Here is a 20,450-nt window from a genome sequence, read left to right as displayed (position 1 = left end):
TTGTTGTTTCGTGCCTTCATCGTGTCACAAACGTGACGAGGACTGATGACGTGGACACCTTCCTTGTTGAATGTTTGGCATAATGAGTCAAGCACCAGGAAGCGAGATGAGCTAATTGCTAAATGCTAGGAGATGTATGTTGCCGTTGCTTTGTCGACGAGATGTAAGCATAGCAAATGAGCCAATTGGTGCTTATTTGACAACACAACGCGATTCAATTCCAAGATCGACAGCTATCATCGCTCTACGTTGCACCCCGTGTGTTGTTGTGAGAGCATTAGCAACCGGGTGTGCTGTCAGCCGCTCGGTCCCTCGTTTTGGCTCGTAGTGTCGCTTCTCTTTCTACGGGAATATGGCCCCAGCGCACCGAACTGGCGTCGTGGCTGCCTTACTACTCGTTTTTATTCTGGATGGTAGTAAGGCAAGGATACACAAACTCACTCTGAAGGTAAGTCAGCAAACAGCGGCGAACTACAGCTGCGTTAGCTCGGGCAGTTAGCACGACAGTAGCATTGATGAACCGCCTCGTTCGCTTTATTCAGCTCTGACAAGTTATATATATATTTTTACATTACAACATTCATATGGCACACCAGCGAACACAAATGTCACAAAGAATCTGTCAGCTGGCATAATGACTACTATGTCTTCTCAATTTACTCGCTAATTTACTTAGTGTGAATTCTCGGCCTGTTAAATTAAATTTGAAGCAGGTACGTCTAAATAAAAACAAAAAGGATATCTTGAAGTAGTTCAACATTTTTTTGTCAGTCTTTTCAGAGTGTTTAATTATATTATTTTATTTTATATTTATACATTTCACATGGAGTGAAATATTTCAAGCTTGTATTTCTTTCGTTTTGTTCATGATTGCTTCCATATAATGGGAACATAAAATGAATTGTCTCAGAGAATTAATTAGAAAATACGATCAATTAAAAAAAAAGATGTATTCTTTGATAGCTGACTTTTGGTCATCTGCATTGGTGGGTTAGTCTTTATTTCTTTCTCTTGGGAGCTTTCTGGCCAATCATGCACAGTAATGTAATAGTCCAGATTTTTTTAACCTTTGGCAGTGTGGGCAAGTGCCAAGTCCTGCTAGAAAATAAAATCGGCATCTCCTTACAGCATTCCATTAGACAAAATTATGAAGTGCTCTAAAATTTCCCGCGAGATGGCTTGACTGTGGACTTGAGCAAACACATTGGTCCGATACATTCAGATGCCATTGCAACACAAATCATAACTGACTTTGGAAACTATACATAGGACTTTAAGCAATGTGGATTCTGTCCCTGTCCCTTCATCCTCCAGTCTCGGACCTTGATTTCACAAATGAAACGACAGTATTCACTTAGTTTTCTGTTAATTTACGTGGCTACAGCAATCTGTGAACAATGAGTTTCTCTATCTGAAATGAATGACAAAAAAGTGATCTTTTTGATTTTAGACAGACCTATAAAGTAGAATGGAGTTGTGTGTAGACTGGAAATGCTGTAACATGGTGCCTGCGAACTTCGGGCCGAAAATTTGTGTTGCTGTATTTTTGTGGTTGACTTTTTTTCTTCCCAAGCTTAAATCACACACACAAAGTTGAAGTTGTCAAAAGTGATAGTTCTTGTTTTTGTTTGTGTCACCAGAATGAAACTCGCTTTTTCGTCCACCTCAACACTTTTGGCTTTTATGCTAACGGCACTCTGGATATGAGCCTCCACTCGCTGCGCCTCCCACAACAGCTGGTCAACTACACCGCCTACCCGGTAATAAGCTTTGCGTTGAGCTGTCTTCACCAACAGTTGCATTGGCGGGCTGTTTTGTTCAACACGGGCTTGTGTTGGGGAAAAGGAATCATGTGCTGAATGAGTGCCCTCTCTCTTCATCACGTGATTCATTACACACGCTGTCTTTTTTTCTTTAATTTCAGGTGGGATTCAGTCTCTCCAGGGCCCGTGTGAGTGGAGTCTTGTCTTACACAGTGAGTACTCCGATTCATCACATAATTTACATTTGATTAGTATAGACTGAAAAAGATTATTTTTATTTCTTTTTTAAAATAATTTCTCAAGTTTATAAATGGAGAAAATACTCTTAAGGTGGAAATAAGTTGCCAAATGGAACAGAAATAGCTTAGTTTTGTATTATACAATGTAGGGCTGGGCGATATGACCTAAAATCAATATCGCGATAAATTGGGCAATTTTACCTCGATAACGATAAATGCACGATAAATTCCCCCTGAGGACCAAAATCAAAATAAATGCAGAAAATGCATATTAACTGCTTTTTTTTATTGACCAACTGGTACACATTACTTTCAATGAAAAATAGAAGTACAAAAATCATTTGAATAAACATTCAAAATAGCTTGCTTTGCATGACTTGAACAATGTCACAAAGAACAGGAAAAAAAGGGTACCTCTCACCGAGATGGTGTAATGCCATTTGCAAATGCTTAGATTTGTGTAAAGGTATCTTGTAAACAATATAAATAATGCCATGTGCAAAGGCACTAGTCGCCTGTAAACAAAATGCTAAATAAAATGAAAAAAAAAAAAATCAATGGAATGCCAGTGCCAAACAAACGCGTGTGCTTCATCAGTAAAATGTGCCGTCTCGAGTACTCCGGTGCGCAGTCGCCACTTGTCGTCTATGTACTGCACATTTCAGGCTCAAACAGGGATGCATGTTGCGACTCGACCACAAGTCGGATGTGGATGCAAAATGCTCGACATGTCTCCGCTCCCGTCCCGATGTTGTCCATATCGGGAAGTGCTGTTTGCGGCAAATATTTTCGTACCTCTTGTCGGCTACGTTCCTGAGGCGTTTAAATCCTGTGCGCTCCACTGTAACTTCAGGAGCTCTATCTTTAGCTATGTGCTAGGCTATCCCGTCCACCACTGAGACGTTCTCTCGTATGGTTTCGCCTCCGTTAGTGGGCTGTTGTCACTTGTCCAACCTTGCTTCTCACTTTGAACTTTTAGCACAAGCTCCAAGTCAACAGCATGGTTGTGTTGTGGGTGGTGAAAAAGAAAAGGTTGGACGCGCTGTTTCAGGTGCTTACGACGCACTTTGTAGTTCATGTTGTTTTGCTCAAACATCGTCTTTATGGAACCCAAAACATTTCCAAACGACAGATGTCGAATTTCTTTTTGGGACAAGCGCGACAAGACCAATTTCAACTAACGTTACTTCGTCTTTAGCCGTGTCAGCCGCTTCTGAATTTGAATCGCCAGCTACGAACGCGTCTTGTGTTTACATTCTTCTACAGCGCCTGAGTCACGTGACTACATGCGCTGGAGCAGACTTAAAGAGGCATGAACATTGCCGCAGACAGAAAAGACTTTCCTTTTTCATTTTTTTTTTAGACACCGAATTTACCGACATGGGCAAAATGATGTCGGTCATTCTAATAAATTTCGGTAACGGTAAATTTTCGGTTAATCGCCCAGCCCTAATACAATGTAACATTTCTGGTTCATGTTGCATGGTGAAAAAGACTTCGACAAAAATGTCTGCGTATTCAAGCTACAACTAGCGAAGAGCAGTTGTACTGCCTTTATTTGTTCATTCATGAAACAAAAAAAGGAAACGACCGCACTAGCCATGGGCCAATAATAGATTCTGGCGGTATAATAACCGTGAGCAAAAATATTGCAGTATTAAAATTACAGTTCTAAAATGTTTTATTAAAAATATTTGGGTAAATAATAGCGGCATTGTTTTCCATTGAACACTATTTTATTTTTAAACAAAATATAGAATATGTGGTATATTGAGAAATGTGCATCATGTTAACTTTAAATCAATAAATACAAATGTTCTTCTGTTTTAATCCTTGCAAGTCACAATTCCCATCCTGTGACTGGTGAGCTGTTGTTTTTTTTTTTTTTTTTATCTATTTTTTTTTTTTAAAGAACAGACCAGTGGGCTACTAATGTCTTCCTTGGGCTAACTAGTATCTTGCTGGGTCCATCACCCCAATCATCAGAGCAAAAAGGCCTCCATGTTTGCAAGAGCAATGAGCCCTACATGTTTGCTAAGTGTCTCTTTTAGTCACCTTAATTTCCTCCTCTTTGCATAACTGCTCACCCCTCCCCTCTCAACTCACAGAGACTGGCCTCCAATGAACAACAAAGCTTGTTTACTCGACTCTGCAAGCAGCCAATAATATTGTGCCCTGGTTGAAAGTCCCCCTCAAAAAAAAAGAGAAGACTCATTACTGGTGACAGTCTTTAAGTGGTTATTGAGGCATTGACTTTAAAACCACGATCCATGCCTAGACCACAAATTAACTTGGGCTCCCCTACCAAGAAGAAAACAATTCGCGCCCCCCCACCACCATTTTTTCAAAATTTCGTACTAATGTACATGTTCTTTGTATATTAATGTTAGATTGTCAATAAAATATCCCTTAACAAAGCTAAATTGATAAAAAAAATATATCATTTTGAGAACGACTATTGTGAGGATCTCGAAACGCAGTACTGTTGTGCAAATATTGATGAGATGATAAATATTTACTATACGTTTTTGTTTTGTTTTTTTTAACTTTATTAACATGAACAAACCAAACAGTTATTTATACGTACATAATATAGAAAAGACAAAAAGAGCCAGGGGGATTTTAAACAAAAATTCTACATAAATAACATAAAGCAACAGTTTTAATATTTACTATGCGTTTTTTTTATGTTTACAATACGTTTGACGTCGAACCTCTCCGTTATGATGACGTCAGCCATTTCCATGATCAAGCCTGAGAGCGTCTCCTCAATTGCTAACCTTGCTCGCCTCCTCGTTTAGAACGCTACTTGTTTGCGGAGTCGTTTATTTGCCATCACATAGCTTGTTGCTTCTGCTGTGCGCAGACTTGCATATAGTTCAAATAAAGTCCATTCTGCTACGGCGCGGGGCATTTAAGTAGCGCCAAAAGAAATCACTTCCCGGTCAACGAGCGGCAGGGCGACGCTTTTTTTAAACAGTACTGCGTGACATGGCGCCACTTTTTTTTTTAAAACCAGTACTGCTTGAACTAGGGGCACAAACAGCTTTGACGAGCTCAAACTCGCGTTGTCTGAGATCGCCTTTTTCTGTCCCAAAACTATGCAAAAAAACATGTTCCCCAGGGTGCCACGCGCCCCCCTCAGCATCACTGGGTTACAGGGTGAGTTGAGTGACATCACAAAAGAAAAGAGGAGCTTTGTAAAATGTTCACATCTATGAGCACAGTGGTTCTTAAGGAACAAATACTGTCAAAAAATATATTTACAATATGTTCTATGCACACTAGTCTAGATGTGGTCTTCTGATGAATATTGCATTTTTGGAATATGAATGAAGTCGAAAAATCCATCCATTTTTATCCATCTCAGGCGCGGCCACGTCGGGGCTCAGGTTCCGGACGTCTCAGCTCATCTGTTTGGTCATGTTGGACTTGTGACATTTATAAGAAGGCATTTATACATAGAGTGTGATGTAATCACAGTTGTTTTTATGAAATATTGCTCATTGTTCCTAGAAGAAAAACATGCAACATGACTTTCATGGTTGTCACTAGACAGCGGTAATAATGTATCAGTGATCCTTTTGTTGACATGCTTCGCCTCTCCCTCTTGACAGGCTGAAGAGACTGAGACATGCCCTCTCACACTCACGAAAGTCACCAACAATGAACCTCTCATCCTCTTTCTTATTGATGTCAGCAATCTCAGGTGGGTGATGGTGCGCGTCTGGTTTGACTTTGTTGACTTGGATTATTAATGTTATCTGTTCTTTCGCTGTGCAGTGTCAACGTACGTGTCCTCGGAGAGCAAGACAACATCTTAACCGGCAAACTGAAGGCCAATGTCCGGACCCAAGAGAAAGGTTTGTGTTTTTTAGACCGTCACTTAGTTCACCGTATTTTTGCCATCATAAGGCGCACCGTATTAAAAATTAAACCTTACCTTAGCATGCATGCACGCTAAAACATACAGTAGCATGCATGCTAGCATATGTTTTGAAAAATGTATCAGGAGCAAAAGTGTGTTTTGTTGTACATTTATTGAAGTAATTAATGTAAACAGTGACTCTGTTACCATGCAGTCAATATTTGGGTAGAGGTCACAATTCCGATTTCTGACCCATTCAGAATAAATGTTTACATGGCTTGAGTGGTCAGAGTTACCCCTCACATCATTCAAATAACCCGACTGAAACGGCGACGCACGGTCAACGTCTTGACGCAATTATACATAATCTCCGCTTGTTCTTCCCCTTCCTTCCTTTGTTCCTCCTTGCCTCAACTCGTTGCCACCCAGTCTTGGTAAAGTTGCATTCGCCATTTGTCTTCCATTGCTCCCACGCTGCTTGTAACTTCACTTTGAACACGCTCTTTACACTGAGTTCCTTCGTCCTCTTAATAATCATCATAGGTGATAGATTCTGTACATTACCATGGCAACCAAGCACATCAAGAAAAGCTGATTTCTCATGCCCCGTTGTGCGTATGGCATACGTGCTGGTCCACTTCTCCCCAATGTGGTTCACAGGGATGTTGAAAATGAGCGACACCGAGTCCAAGTTGCTGATGTGGTGGCGCTTGATATGTTTGTCGGCAATCTTTTTACTGCAGTAGAAGTGGAAAATGGCCAGTTTTTCCTTGTAAATCTCCGAAAGTTGCTGCGTCACTGTAGTCCTTGCCCGGATGGATTGATGGCGCTGATTCATAAAATGACAACACAGAGATTAACTTTATTTAAATAGCGCATTTCACAACAGCTGGAGCTGTCAAATGTTCGATTTGCATTTCTTCAACAAGCGTTATTGCCCTCAGCCCGTTACTGGTTACTGTTGAGACGCTTCTCCCAGCTGCTCTTTGATCATTAATACATTGCTGGAGTTGGTCTTGCAACTTTCTGACATGGACCATGCGCCAAACTTTGCCTGTCTTGCTTTGGCTTCTCACAGAGCTGAAATTTCAATATAAAGTTGAAGTTGTACTATTTGATTTCTGAGTTTCAGGGGTCTTGCCTTTATCTTCTATTCAGTTCTTAGCCGGCTTTTTAGGTGCTATACTGCTGTGGTGGCTAGCCGAACCGAAAAGTGTCCTTTTGTCAAATACACCGATGTACTGAAAGGTGCGAGCAGTTCCAAATAGGGATCTGTGTGCCATTCAGGTCAGAGGTCCAGCCGAGAGGCTCCTGCTGAGATTCCAGCTAAGCCGGCGGAGCAAGTGAACGACGGCAATAAGACGCCTGACAAAACGGCAGACGCACCAAAGGTGAAAACAAATGCAGAGCCCGTGGCTCAGACAAAGGAAGTTGAGACGAAGCAAAAGACGTCAACTGAATTCCAGGTGACTTTTGTCTCTCTGTGTGTCCGTAACGTAGTTGTAAAAATGCGCTAACATGTGTTTGCGTTTAGTTGGCGTCGACCAAACAGCTGGCACTAGCTTTGGAGAAAGTTAATGACACTTACGCCTTCAACGTAAGAGCACCCCCAACAAATGACCATGTGACAATGCCTTTGATTGCCCCTGACCACCTCCTCTTCTTCCACAGTTTCACTTGCTTTTGGGTCTGCTGGCCGAAGGCCTGTACAACTTAAACTTCTACTACTGCCAGAATATGGTGCCTGGCATCAACCGGCCATACTCCTTCACTGTGAGTTTGTAGTTGCCTCTTGTGAACCCACCACCATCCCACACACTCACTTAGACTCGGCCTGTCCTTTGCAGCTGGAAATGACAGAGACGAATCCCGGAGGGTTCTTGTCAGCGGCCGAGATCCCGCTCTCGCGCCTCTATATCGGCATGGCCGGAGTTTTCTTCACCGCCGCCATGGTGTGGGTGTACACGCTGATGAAGCACAGGTACAGGAAGTAACTGCCTCTCACTTGAAGGATGCGTTGGAACGATCGCCAATGTTGGCTGTGTTGCGTCCGCAGGTACAGCGTGTTCAAGATCCACTGGCTGATGGCGGCGTTGGCCTTCACCAAGTCCACCTCACTGGTTTTCCACAGCGTGAGTCTTGAACCACAGCATATAACATGTCCATACAACAAATAAATACATTTGTAAATGAGTGGTATTATTAAATAATAGTCAATTCTTAATATGACTTTATTATTAAACATTAAAATGTTATGAAAACTACTTGCTTAACTGTAACTTGCTTTAAAAAAACAAACGGTACAAAATTAATGAATTATAGTGAAAATGTCCTTGGTTTTCATCTGCCTATTAATTTGTGGTTCATTTATGTATTTATTTCTGTATTACTTCATGGCAAAACAGAAGTAGGAAGGTCTAACAGTTTTGGGAATTGTAGTTCGCTTTTTAAAAATGTATTATTTTTTTGCACTTGACAAATACTCCATATATTAAAAAAAACACATAAAAAGTTAACTAAACCAAAGCATTTTTGCAAAAATAGAAACTAACAAACTCACTCAACTGTAATGAAAAAAACAAAACAATTATGGTAAATTTGTATTAATGTTTTATCCCTAGAAAATGCAGAGCCAGTGTGAAATTTTGTGAAATTTATACATGAACAAACCAACAATTTGGATTTAAATTCCAATATCTGTTTTTTTTCAGGCTTCAGATGGCCTATTCCAGAAGCCTTTGGAGCGTACTGTATTGCTTTTTGTTTTACATGTGGTTGATAGCAACTTTTCCCCCATTGAACAGTTAATTTTGTTAGCATTAAGTGTCGGGTTTAAATGCCCTGATGCCTTTTGGGAGAGCTTTTCTAAAGGTGGCCGAGGCCAGAAGGAACCAGGCAAGGTTGTTCATTTTTACCGGTCGCGAGCGGGAGTGAGGGAGAGAGCAGACAGGCGACTCGCTCAGTTCAGCTCTGCGCACCCTCTGGCCTCCCGTCCCGCCGCCTCTTCTTTTATTAAAGCTTGAAGCAGACTCATAACAAAACTTAAGGAAACAGAAACTTAACTCACAACGAAGGTTAGATTAGACAAAACGAAACTTAAGGAAACAGAAACTTAAGTCTAGAGCAAAAATGTAGGTGTGTGTGTGCGTGTGCAATTATTAAGACAAGTAGTGTATAAAAACATGATTAGAAATACACAAACTGATTACATAAAGTTACTTGAGGTTTATGTGGTCTTCAGCTTATCTTACATTAAGAGACCAAAAAATAAGTTCTTTTGGTAATTATCTATTTTTTTAAATAATCGGTTGCTATGGGACGTGGCAACTAAGTTAAGGTTAGTATTGTGTGCGCATCGTGGCCTTAATTTAATTTTTCTCATGCAGCCTTTCTTGTTGTCTTTCAGATCAACTATCACTTCATCAACACCAAGGGGCATCCAATCGAAGGCTGGGCTGTCATGTATTACATCACTCACCTGTGAGCGTGGAGTTTCTGTTTTGCCCACATCTGTCTGGGTGTGTTTTGGCGCGTGACAGCCTTCTCCTAACTACCCCTCTCAGGCTCAAGGGGGCGCTGCTGTTCATCACACTGGCCCTGATCGGCACCGGGTGGGCTTTTGTCAAGTACATTCTGTCTGATAAGGAGAAGAAGATCTTCATGATCGTCATCCCCTTACAGGTGAGATTTGTCGTGCGAGGTCCTGAACTTTACTGTTGCTGTTGTTGACCTGCTTGCGCCTTCATGCCTGCAGTGCCTGGCCAACGTGGCTTACATCATCATCGAGTCCACAGAGGAAGGCTCCAGCGAGTACCCCTTGTGGAAGGAGATTCTCTTCCTAGTCGATCTCATCTGCTGCGGCGCCATCCTGTTCCCTGTCGTCTGGTCAGTTGTCAGTGTCTTGAATTGCATTTTAAAGAAATCAATGTTACAGCAAACAGACGTAGTGGGTGAGCGTATGTGGTATATGCGCTAGCTGTAGTCCAGTTTCCATCTCCCAAGTTCCCTTGGGTGCCATGCCTTTTTTTGTGGTGTAATGAGGCTCTTTTAGGCATGGGCTTAGTCAAGGATTCCCTGAATAGATTAATTCCACCTATAGTGAGGATCTGTAGTCACTCTTTATTCAATCTCCTATGTACTTAGCTATCTAAAAAAGAACACAATGACGGCTCTAGAATTTTATTTTCCAATTTATTATTATTTTTTAAATATTCTGCACTGTATATATTGTCAAAACCAATCCGTAAAGAATAATTTGACCTGAGGGTCTAAAAGATTTTTTTGCAGTACAGTAAAAAACAAAAAGCCAATGGTGATGGATAATTAAAGTGGATAAAACTGAAAATATTGAATAGTAAATATGAAAAAAATGTGTTGATTTCATTCTATATATTTCATAATGAAATGTGTACTGTCCCAGTTGGGCCAGCGTAAGTGAACTTTGGGTGGCCCGAAACAGTCATGCTGGCCACTGTTAGTTGAAGCCTGTTTGTACTTTACATTGAAATATTTACATACCACGATGAGTAGCAGGATGTGAAGTGTGACCCAAAGTTCTTATGGATGAGCGACTGCTTTTCTATAATTAAAAAAAAAAAAACGGCTCTAGAATTGTTGTCAAAGTTTGTTTCCATTGTCAATATTTGAGAAAGGTAGCCAGTGACCGTCTGCAAAGGTGCGGTATCTAAAGAGCGAGCGGTGCTAAATACACTGCAGTCAGTTGAGTGGATGACAGAGAGTAATCTCTTTCTGACATGAGGAACAAAGATAACAGAAAAAAGCGCAAAATGGTGAATGTGCTCAACTATATACTGTGTCCCTTTGCTTTTTTTTTTTGTTGAATTTACTAGTATTTGTCATTGTGTCACACCGCTGTGATGTCACAATTTTCGTTCTTTTTCTTCTTTTTTTAACATAACTCAAGCTAGCTGACACAGCTATCACTGTGCTGGACCACAGCGCTCGGTGCAAATGTGATGAGTCAGCATTTGCCATTAAAAATAAAACCCTATTGTGAAAGTACTGCATCTTTATTTTGTAGGTCCATCCGTCACCTCCAGGAGGCTTCAAGCACGGACGGAAAAGGTGAGAGTCTTAAATGGGTCAAATAAATCGCAATCAACCAAATAATGGATTTGATTTTGACTTTGACCTCCAGCTGCCATGAATTTGGAGAAGCTCAAGCTCTTCCGTCACTACTACGTTATGGTGGGATTTGGCCTCAACTTCAACATTGTTCTTTTCTCTCCTGTTTCCTGATTGTTTTTTTTTCATCTTTCAGATCGTTTGTTACATTTACTTTACGAGGATCATCGCCATCCTGCTCAAGGTCACCATGCCCTTCCAGTGGCAGTGGTGCTATGAGGTACTGTTGAAATAAAAAAGTAGTCAAATGAAGTGGTATTTTTAATGTTTATCTTCATCCTCCCTTCTCAGTTCCTGGTGGAGGTATCCACTCTGATCTTCTTTGTGTTGACGGGCTACAAATTCAGGCCTGCCTCCAACAATCCATATCTCCAGCTGCCCCAGGACGAAGAAGACGAGGAGATGGATGAAATGTAAGGCGGCGTCACCAGTGTCAAAATGCATGTGTGCAATTACATCCAATACAAGATAATGAGCCACAACTATGCTTTGACAAACTACGAAATCACACATACATTGCAAAATTTGTAAATGCTAAATGGAATACTTATTCAGAATGGTGGAACCTCAATTTAACGGACCAATTGGGGGAGCGGGGGCATTCAGTAGAGTTGAGTGTCTGTTACATCCCAGTATTTTTTCCCTTGCCTCCTCTGACCAATGTTATGTAATTGCGTGTACGTATGTACACATACGTACTGTTCGGAAAGTTGGGACGAATCCTCTTTTGGCCTCTCACAGGACTCTAGTTGGTTGAAAGCGGCCGTTTTCCCTCATTAAGAGATGTTGCATGTAGAAATTTGAGGGAAAAACCATGGAATCCATTTTGAATTAAGGCTGTAACAAAATGTAGTAAAAGTGAAGCAAAGTGATGCACTAAATAAAGGACTTGGTTGAGGTCTGGATTGGATTTAACTAGATTGCACAGGTGTGCTTAATGTTCCAAATGACTAACTTGATTTTCCATGTGCATAGCGTGACCGAGTCAGGCGCCTTGGAGGGCATTTCCAAAGTCAAGAAGACATCTAACGGACGCGAGCGGCAGAAGGAGGCCACCTTGTGAGCGGGTGGGTGTGTGGGGCCTTCATTTGGGGAGGAGCGTCACGTGACCAGCTGGCACTGCGTGGCACTGTGTGGCACACGCACACAAGGACCAAGGCTTCTTCACCAACCACTGCCATAGTCCCACCCTTTTCAGATGCTCCTTCCCACTGCCTGGCTATGCAAACAGACTTCTTTGTGTTTTTGGACAAACACAAATAGACGGACGAACGAGAGGCCTGACCTCGCTCTCTCCAAAGACCATTTTAGCTTTTCGGATGTGTGTGTTTCTATTTAACACGGTACTTGTGCATCAGCCTTCCTCTATGGTGCGTGTGCAGGTCCTGAGAACACAAGAAGCCCCCCCACCCCCCACCCCCTCACATGCTCAGGTTCCCCCTTCCTGCTTGGCCAATTACAACATTCAGGGCTCACTGATTGGTCAAAACCACCATGTTAATTTTTGGACATGTTTGCGGTTGTATATTTCAGTAGATTTGCTTATTGGTCGCGTTAAGTATTATTTTCTCAAGGTGAGCCCAAATTATTGGTCACAAAACGGACCACATTTTTCTTTAGTTTTTTTCCCCATACCCCATGATTTGGTGCCACTCTGAAACACGACCAGATTGCTTCTCTTGCTTTTTTTTTTTAAGCCTGCTACTCTCAATATGATGCCTATTTTATTGATACTTATTGACAAATTCTTGGTTTTGAAAGGTGTGTTGTGAATGTAAATAATGAGAACGAGAGCCCTCGCAACTTATTGAGAAGAAAACTTGCGTGTGGTTTCAGTGACTTTGAAATGGTGTGAGTGCAAGCCAGGACTACTGACGTGACCACACACACACACCCGTGCATATGTGTCTGCTTTGTGTGGGGACTCTATTGTTGGTAAAATATGAATAAACTTTACAGATTTTGTTTTTCTTTTCATGTCTGTGACCTGTCTATAATAAAGCTGGTGTTCTGGGCATGTCGTCTCTCATCTTGTCTGACGGAGATGTTAAATTCTCATAACGTGTTATGTAGAGTATGTAGGAATTCAGTCAAACATTTTGTTTAAACTATGTTGTATGTGGCTAGCAAAATGGCAGTCTGCTGACATGGATAAAAACGTGGATTTTGCCGCTGAATTCATATTCCACTAATGCAGTACTAATCGGCATGTCATGTTTAGACTACTGCTGCATGGAACAAATTTGTAAAGAACATTTTTGACTTCACTTCCTCTTGAATTGAAAAGTTTGGCCAATTCTGAGTAAGGCGTTAATGAAAAAAATTGAATCGGCGTGTTGGCAGGTATCCCTTTTATTATTGTAAAACACTAAAGTGCTCACCATTTGGAATAGCTTGAAATCAGAAGGAAATGTGTGACTGTTGCCACGGATTGAAGTTGAAATTTGTAGTAATCACACTCATCTGTTTCTTTGTTTTATTTAGTAGATTTCAAACACACCGTTACGTTTTTAATACATTTTTACTTAAGTAAAAAGTGATGTATTTTGTGAATATTGACTAAAATATAGTGTGATCATTATTTTTTGTAATATTTTAAATTCCTATGATATGAGGCTACGGCTGCCCCATCTGCAGCATTATTAATGTATTTTATGTGTATCATATATGAAATATTTGCAAATTTATGACTCATTTCTTCATTTGTGTGTTATAAAATGTACTAATGATGACGACGGCAAAATACTTTTTCACCTCAAGCTATGTCTATTATTATACAGCAAACATCCATCTATGTATGCAGTCATGCTCTCTTTCTTTCGGCTGCATGTGCAATAAAATATATTTATACTGTGCTCACCCCTCGCAACCCCTCCCTCCGGAATGCTGCGGTGCTTGGCTGGAGGTTTGCTGCGTCATATTGCAGCACACCTCCACCACCACCGCCGCCGCATCATCATCACGGCGTCTCCATCATTTCTGCGGGAAGGACACACACCCGGGACCATGTAAGTGGCCCACAAACACACACGCGCATTGACATCAACACACTAGAGACGCTGTCCATCGTCTTCATCATGGGTAAATACAGCCCACGTTCATTTTACGGGACTTTTTTTTCTGCTGTGTCACCGCTACGTTTATGTTTGCGTCATTGCCGAGCAGCCTGCGCAAAGTATTGAAAAAAAACCCCGAAGAAATCCTCTGAAAATGGTGCCATCAGTTGTATCTTTGGGAGCTTGATAAGTTTTAAGCAGAGCGGACGTTTTGCTTGCTGATGCTTGACTTGACCTCCAAATGTCCGTGGCAACAAAGGAGAAAAAGCGAGCGAGTGTGGTGAGGATGATGCAGCAATAGGACAACGTTTCCTTCTTTGCTGCAGTGACATTGCGCCACACGCAACGTGCGCGCTCCTGCACACCACGCAAACTTATTCCAATGAATAGAGATGACGTTATTTTTTTCCCAGCCCACAAAGTTTTGAAACATGGTTTGTAATAAGAGTAATGACATTATACACTCATAACAGAGTATTAACATAATTAAATAGAAAGTAAATGGCACGTATTTTGCAATGTGCATCTTGATTTCATTCTTCGTTGCACCTGGACATTGTGCAGAGGGTCGAGTATACAAAAAAAAAACACTCGCCAAGGGTCAGCAAGTTGTAGTAAGAGATGTTTTTCAAAGAGGATATATGTACTTGTGTCTTCGTGTGGTGCTGCGCGTTTGTATAAAAATGTCAGCTTTAAGGGTTTTTACCGCGACGTTGACGCGAATTTCGTTAGCATGTCGGAAACGTTTTGTTGTTTGTTAGCATAAAATGAGCCCACTTTCAGAAGTTGCGCGGTTTAATTCAATGCCTTTCAAATATACGGAAGAGGATTAGGGCCATGAATGAGAAAAAAAAAAGATTGGAAGAATTCTGACTTTAATCTCAGAATTCTGACTTTAAAGTGAGAATTCTGATTTTAATCTCAGAATTCTCACTTTATTCTCAGAATTCTGACTTTAAAGTGAGAATTCTGACTTTAATCTCAGAATTCTCACTTTATTCTCAGAATTCTGACTTTAAAGTGAGAATTCTCACTTTAAAGTGAGAATTCTGAGATTAAAGTCAGAATTCTCACTTTAAAGTCAGAATTCTGAGAATAAAGTGAGAATTCTGAGATTAAAGTCAGAATCCTTCCAATCTTTTTTTTTTCTCATTCATGGCCCTAATCCTCTTCCGTAGGACATGCAACAGTGACTTTAGTGTTAATGTTTTTATTGTGTCACCTCAATCACCTGAATCGCCCCTTTCTCAAATAAATTACCAACAACAATAATTAAACTGTGCTTTTGATAACAACATAACGTTTATACAACGCATCGACAATTTTACATTTGACAAACTTTACGATAGATCCACCCATTATCTTCTCCTCACGAGGGTTGCGGAGGTGCCGGAGCCTATGCCAGCAATCTTCGGGCAATAGACGGGGTACACCCTGGACTGGTTGCCAGCCAATCGCAGGGCACACAAAGACGAACAACCATTCACACTCACAGTCACTCCTACACAATTCCAAGCCCGAGAAATTTGCAGTTTTTCATAAGAAGGAAGGGGAAAAAAGGGACATTTTGATGTGAATTCGAAGAAAGAAGTTCAATTTCATTTTTCGGCCGCAGATGGCAATAGAGATTAGAAACTCTCAAAATCCTGCAGAGTGCAACTTTAACTGAAAGTATGTCAAACAATTTTCTATTTGTAAAAATAAAAAAGTTGTGTGTTTCTTTTGCAGGACTTTTCTGTCAGCATTGGCTGTGTTGGCCCTTGTGGTTACCACTGAAGCAAGTGTTGGGTAAGTTGGAGCATGCCAGCGAAGGGAAAAAAAATAGACATGTTCAATGAGATACAATAGTTTTTGGGGCCCTTATCTTAAGTTTGTGCTTGCAAGTCAAAGCAAATAAATTGTCTGAATAACGGCTCATATTTCGGTTTTACATGACTCTCTTTGTAAAAAACGGAATTGTCCTGTTGTTGTTCTGTTTGCAGCCCGAGCACCAATGGCAGCTTTTGCACAGAGTCAAAGGAATGTCTGGAGTTTGAGCTGGTCTGCAAAACAGATGAATATGAAGTAAGTGATGACGCCTTTGATTTGAACAATGTCAGTACGATGAGTCAATGTATTTATAAAGGCTTTACATTTTCAGTTGTGAGAAGTTAAACACATGAAATTCATCCATCCATTTTCAGATAATGGATAGGATCAACAAGTTGCAGTAAATGATTATCTGTTCAGCTTCTCCTCATGAGGCTCGTGGGGGGTGCTGGGGCCTATCCCAGCAATTTCCAGGCAGTAGGCGGGGGGAAACACCCTGAACTGGTTGCCAGCCAATCGCAAGGCACACAAAGACGAACAACCATGCGCGCTCACACTCACACCTAGGGGCAATTTAGAGCGTCCAATCAACCTGACATGCATGTTTTTGGAATGTGGAAGGAAACCGGAGTACCCGGAGAAAACCCACGCAGGTACGGGGAGAACATGCAAACTCCACACAGGAAGGCCGGAGCCGAGATTGAACCCACAACCAATGCTGTCTCTCACTGTGAGGCCATCGTGATAACCAGTCGGGCCACCGTGCCGCCTACTTTTGTCATATTGAAGTTATTTCAAAATTTTATTTTTCTTCCATTAACAAAAGCTTACCAACAGTTTTGTCCATGGGCATCTATGAACTAAACGATTGCAACTTAAAGTGAAGGTTCGTCTTGGATTAAGCACTAAAGTGCAAAATTGCTTTTATGTGCAGTTGCGACACTACAGCCCCACCCGCTGGGTGTCCACAGACGCCGAGGCCTACTTCATGGGCGTGGGTGCTGCCATGGCTTTCAGGAGACTTTTTCAGTACATCACCGGTGCTAATGAAGCAGGTGAGAAGAGCAAATTGTCATGTTTGTGAAAACTTTTGTGGTCCCCCTGCATTAAAGTGAGCAATTGCGTGCTGCTGGCAGGCATCTCGATGGAGATGACCGCGCCCGTGTTGGTTAAAATCCCGGAGGAGACTAAAATGTGGGAGCCGGCCATCTACACGCTCAACTTCCCGCTGCCGCAAGCCTATCAAGACAAGCCGCCTGCACCCACCAATGACAAGGTGAGTGTCGATGCCGTCAGAAGTCCACCAGAAAACTCGATGCAACTTTGCTGACCACGTAGGTTTTCACCCCACCATGTCCAGACTTCAAATGAATGGCGCTTGCACGGAAACAGCAATGACTCATTTAACCTTCTCAGAAACATTTTCAGAAATTTCCAGATTACATTCTGTGTTAGAATAGTTGTGTAGTGGATTTGTCATTATAATGTTATACTTTTATTTTTTTTTTAATTCAGTTACTTTTGACAAGGGTATAGAGCACGTTCGTTAGTATTTTTAGAAGTATTGGATAATTAAGTAAAGTAAAATACAATTCTCAATCAACTGCTTGCGCTTCATTCTTCTGTGTGGCCGTAAATCCAAAAGAAATACACTTAAAATGAACCCCGATAAATCATAGGTATGATATTAATTGAGAAAGAAAAATAAAAAAACATTTCCGTGACAATTATAGTAAGTCTTAGTTATTTTTATAATCGTAAGATGTCTTTCAGTTGTTGTTTTTTTTTGGAACAGAAATGTTTTTTCAATATCAATTATTTGTTAACTATAACCTCGTTTACAATTACTAAAGTATTTGATAGGAATAGAGATCGAACCAAAGAGACAAACACCTTGAGTAATGAAGAAATATTTTAAAATTGTCTCTATCCACAATTTAACCATAGATGTCCAATAAACTGCGATCCTCAAATTCTTTAATATCATTGCAAAATCATCTCACAGCATTGCCCTTTCAGTAAAATGCCTTCGAGATGCTTTGATGACACCTTGCAGAATCGTGGTCACCTCTGTTTCATTGTCGATGTTTGTCGCTCTAGTTGTATTTCACCCAGATGCCCGAGATGGATGTCTACGTGCGCAGTTACGGAGGTTGGATGTTATCGGTGACGTCCAGGCTTCATGCACACCTTCTCACCAAAGAGCTGGACAGAGTGCGAGCATCCTACAATCACAGCTACCACTACGGTGTCGGCTACGACAGGTGTGAACAATACGTATCACGAGTCTGCAGAATAAATGCCGCAAACACACACTGTTTTTGCAACTGATTTTGGGAGGTCAACCATTTGGCAAGGAGACCATAATAGTGGTATTTTGATATACGAGTGACACGATTTAAAAGTTTTTGAAGATAGGATTTTTTAATTTATTTAATTTTTTTGCTTCGAATTGCGAGTGCAAAGTCGAGCTAGGAGCACTGTTTGGTGGCAGTGATCTCAAGTCACTTCACAATTAGCAACCGTTGGTGATTTTTTTTTTTTTTTTTTTTTCAAAAAAGAGACATCAAGCTGTTTAATGCCACACCCAGCTGAAGTTTACTGCCAAACTAAACATGCTTTTATTTAATTAAGAAATCATATAACGTGTATATGTGTGTGTGTGTGTGTGTGCATGTAGTCCCTTAAAGCTCCTCAACAGGCACAACGAGGTGTGGTATGTGTCCGAGGGTCCGCGAGTGTGCTCAGATCCAGAGGAGCCCACCCCCGCTCACACCCCCAAAATGCTACCCAGCACTCCCACCAACCTCCCATTGGATCCCCTTGCAGACTCCGCCTCCCTCACAGCCGCCAACTTGACGTCATCAAACACCTCGTCCACGCCGGCGGACGCATCCTCGGACGCGCCCACCGATGCGCAGTCGGACACGCCCACCGTTGTGCACACTGACACACCCACCGATATACCCCCCAGCCCCTCTTCTTCTCGCCTCTGGGTCAACCTGAGCCCTGCCCCCACCTCGGCTAAGGTCGTGACAGACGTGGCGCCCAACACCACCTGGTCCGCCTCCACGGCCCTCTCGCTGGAACCTCAGGGGGATGGCGTCCCGGGGAACAGCACCGAGCGCATTTTGGTCAACCCCCAACAAGATGGCGTCTAAGTGGAAACGTGCTGTTGCGCTACAATATCCAATATGTTAGCTCCTTGTGCTTCACTAGCCACACGCGTATGCATCAGAAAATGACGGCAACTGTTAGTATTAGCTGCAGAGTTATGTTCAATTTAATGCTAAAATCAAGAATTTGATTCGTATAATCAGGAGTCGTACTATCAGTGTTTCTTACCTTTTGCGAAGTGAGGCACATATGTATTTTACCCCCCCCCCACAAAAAAAAAAATAACAATAAAAATCAGCTCCTCCTGCAGTCCATTCGCAGATTTTGTTTGGGAACCCGTCCTCCATTATTGATTGTTTTTTGTGCTCAGGCCAAACTGTGACATCAAATTTGTGCTTTTGCACTATATCTTGGTGCCGAGGGGCTAATTTAAGTAGGAAGCTTTTTATCCCGCCATCTTGTCCTTATGGATGTCAATTCTCACAGGTTTAGTTCATTTCCTCAGAACACGATATAGTAGACCCCTGCATACTTGTGGTTCGGCATCAGTGTATTGTGCAATGGATTAGCAGATTCGTAATTTTTATTCCCTTTTTTTTCCAAGGACGTGTCAATCACAATTTCTTATTGAAAATGCATCATGGCAGTCTATTCCCACTTATTCATAATTTTGGGGATTAAAAAATGTTACTCAATTAAAATCAGTTAAAATGAGAATCATTTGTGGGGGTGGAGGGGTTGCATTTATAATTGGCGTCAATTGTACGTGGATTCAACCATTAATAGACTACAATTATCCTGTCATCCCAAAACACTTTAATATTATTTCACAGTTCAAAGTCATTTTACAACATTACCCTTGAAAATAAATAGCATTCAGGTCATTTAATTACAGCTGTACACTTCCAATAACAACCCAGGCTAAACTTAGCTCCTCCCTGACGTTCAAGTAACTCTAGTAAAACTTCCTACCAGCAAACAAATGCTACTTGACTATTATCCAGGGCTTGGCGATGTGTGTGAGAGCGATTTGGAGGATACTGGATTAATCGCTGGAATAATCAATAGGATAATCGATTCTGAGCAGATTTATCATCAAGATCCCTAAATGGTAGCTCAACTTTGAGAGGAAATGGAACATTTGCTGCCATCAAATGAAAAGGACAACTACTTTTTATAACCCAAGTTCTTTATTTTCAATGATGAATGCTGGTCCATACAGATCAATGAATTTACTGTCTTTTTGGGTCGGGGGTGAAGGATGTGAGCAAAAAAGGAAAAAAAAAACACTTTCCTAAGCTTTATGATCCTAAATGATTTCTTGTGACATTTTCTGGCATTAGCGAATGAGTACAAAAACACACCCCAAATCAAATCAAAATGCAAAGTGATGACTTTTCCAGCAAATAATGGAGGATAGGATCCGGTGAAAAAAAGAAGCAAATAGGTGAAT

The 20,450-nt window shown here is 41.3% G+C and overlaps 2 protein-coding genes across 2 annotated transcripts; both read left to right on the top strand.

Annotated features, from left to right (window-relative positions):
* Window positions 1-35: 35 nt before the first annotated feature.
* gpr108 (G protein-coupled receptor 108) lies at window positions 36-13,032 on the top strand. The gene is made up of 18 exons (XM_088303134.1): window positions 36-448; window positions 1,641-1,760; window positions 1,925-1,975; window positions 5,620-5,711; window positions 5,786-5,865; window positions 7,158-7,336; window positions 7,405-7,467; window positions 7,542-7,643; window positions 7,718-7,851; window positions 7,927-8,002; window positions 9,277-9,350; window positions 9,434-9,551; window positions 9,625-9,755; window positions 10,912-10,955; window positions 11,029-11,078; window positions 11,152-11,235; window positions 11,307-11,428; window positions 11,991-13,032. The coding sequence occupies exons 1-18, from the start codon at window positions 353-355 to the stop codon at window positions 12,076-12,078; spliced, it is 1,704 nt and encodes a 567-aa protein (XP_088159260.1). The 5' UTR covers window positions 36-352; the 3' UTR covers window positions 12,079-13,032.
* An 866-nt stretch (window positions 13,033-13,898) lies between these two features.
* Window positions 13,899-19,262, top strand: soul5l (heme-binding protein soul5, like). Its single transcript, XM_088302366.1, has 7 exons — window positions 13,899-14,023; window positions 15,800-15,859; window positions 16,054-16,135; window positions 16,815-16,935; window positions 17,017-17,156; window positions 17,981-18,144; window positions 18,561-19,262. The coding sequence occupies exons 1-7, from the start codon at window positions 13,899-13,901 to the stop codon at window positions 19,039-19,041; spliced, it is 1,173 nt and encodes a 390-aa protein (XP_088158492.1). The 3' UTR covers window positions 19,042-19,262.
* Window positions 19,263-20,450: the final 1,188 nt, after the last annotated feature.

Source organism: Idiotropiscis lumnitzeri, chromosome 8 (genome assembly GCF_059441095.1).
Source record: "Idiotropiscis lumnitzeri isolate Australia: NSW breed Sydney's pygmy pipehorse chromosome 8, RoL_Ilum_1.0, whole genome shotgun sequence".
Taxonomy (NCBI): Eukaryota; Metazoa; Chordata; class Actinopteri; order Syngnathiformes; family Syngnathidae; genus Idiotropiscis; species Idiotropiscis lumnitzeri.
The sequence above is the reverse complement of the archived record's forward strand: the minus strand, read 5'-3'. Positions and strand labels throughout refer to the sequence as shown.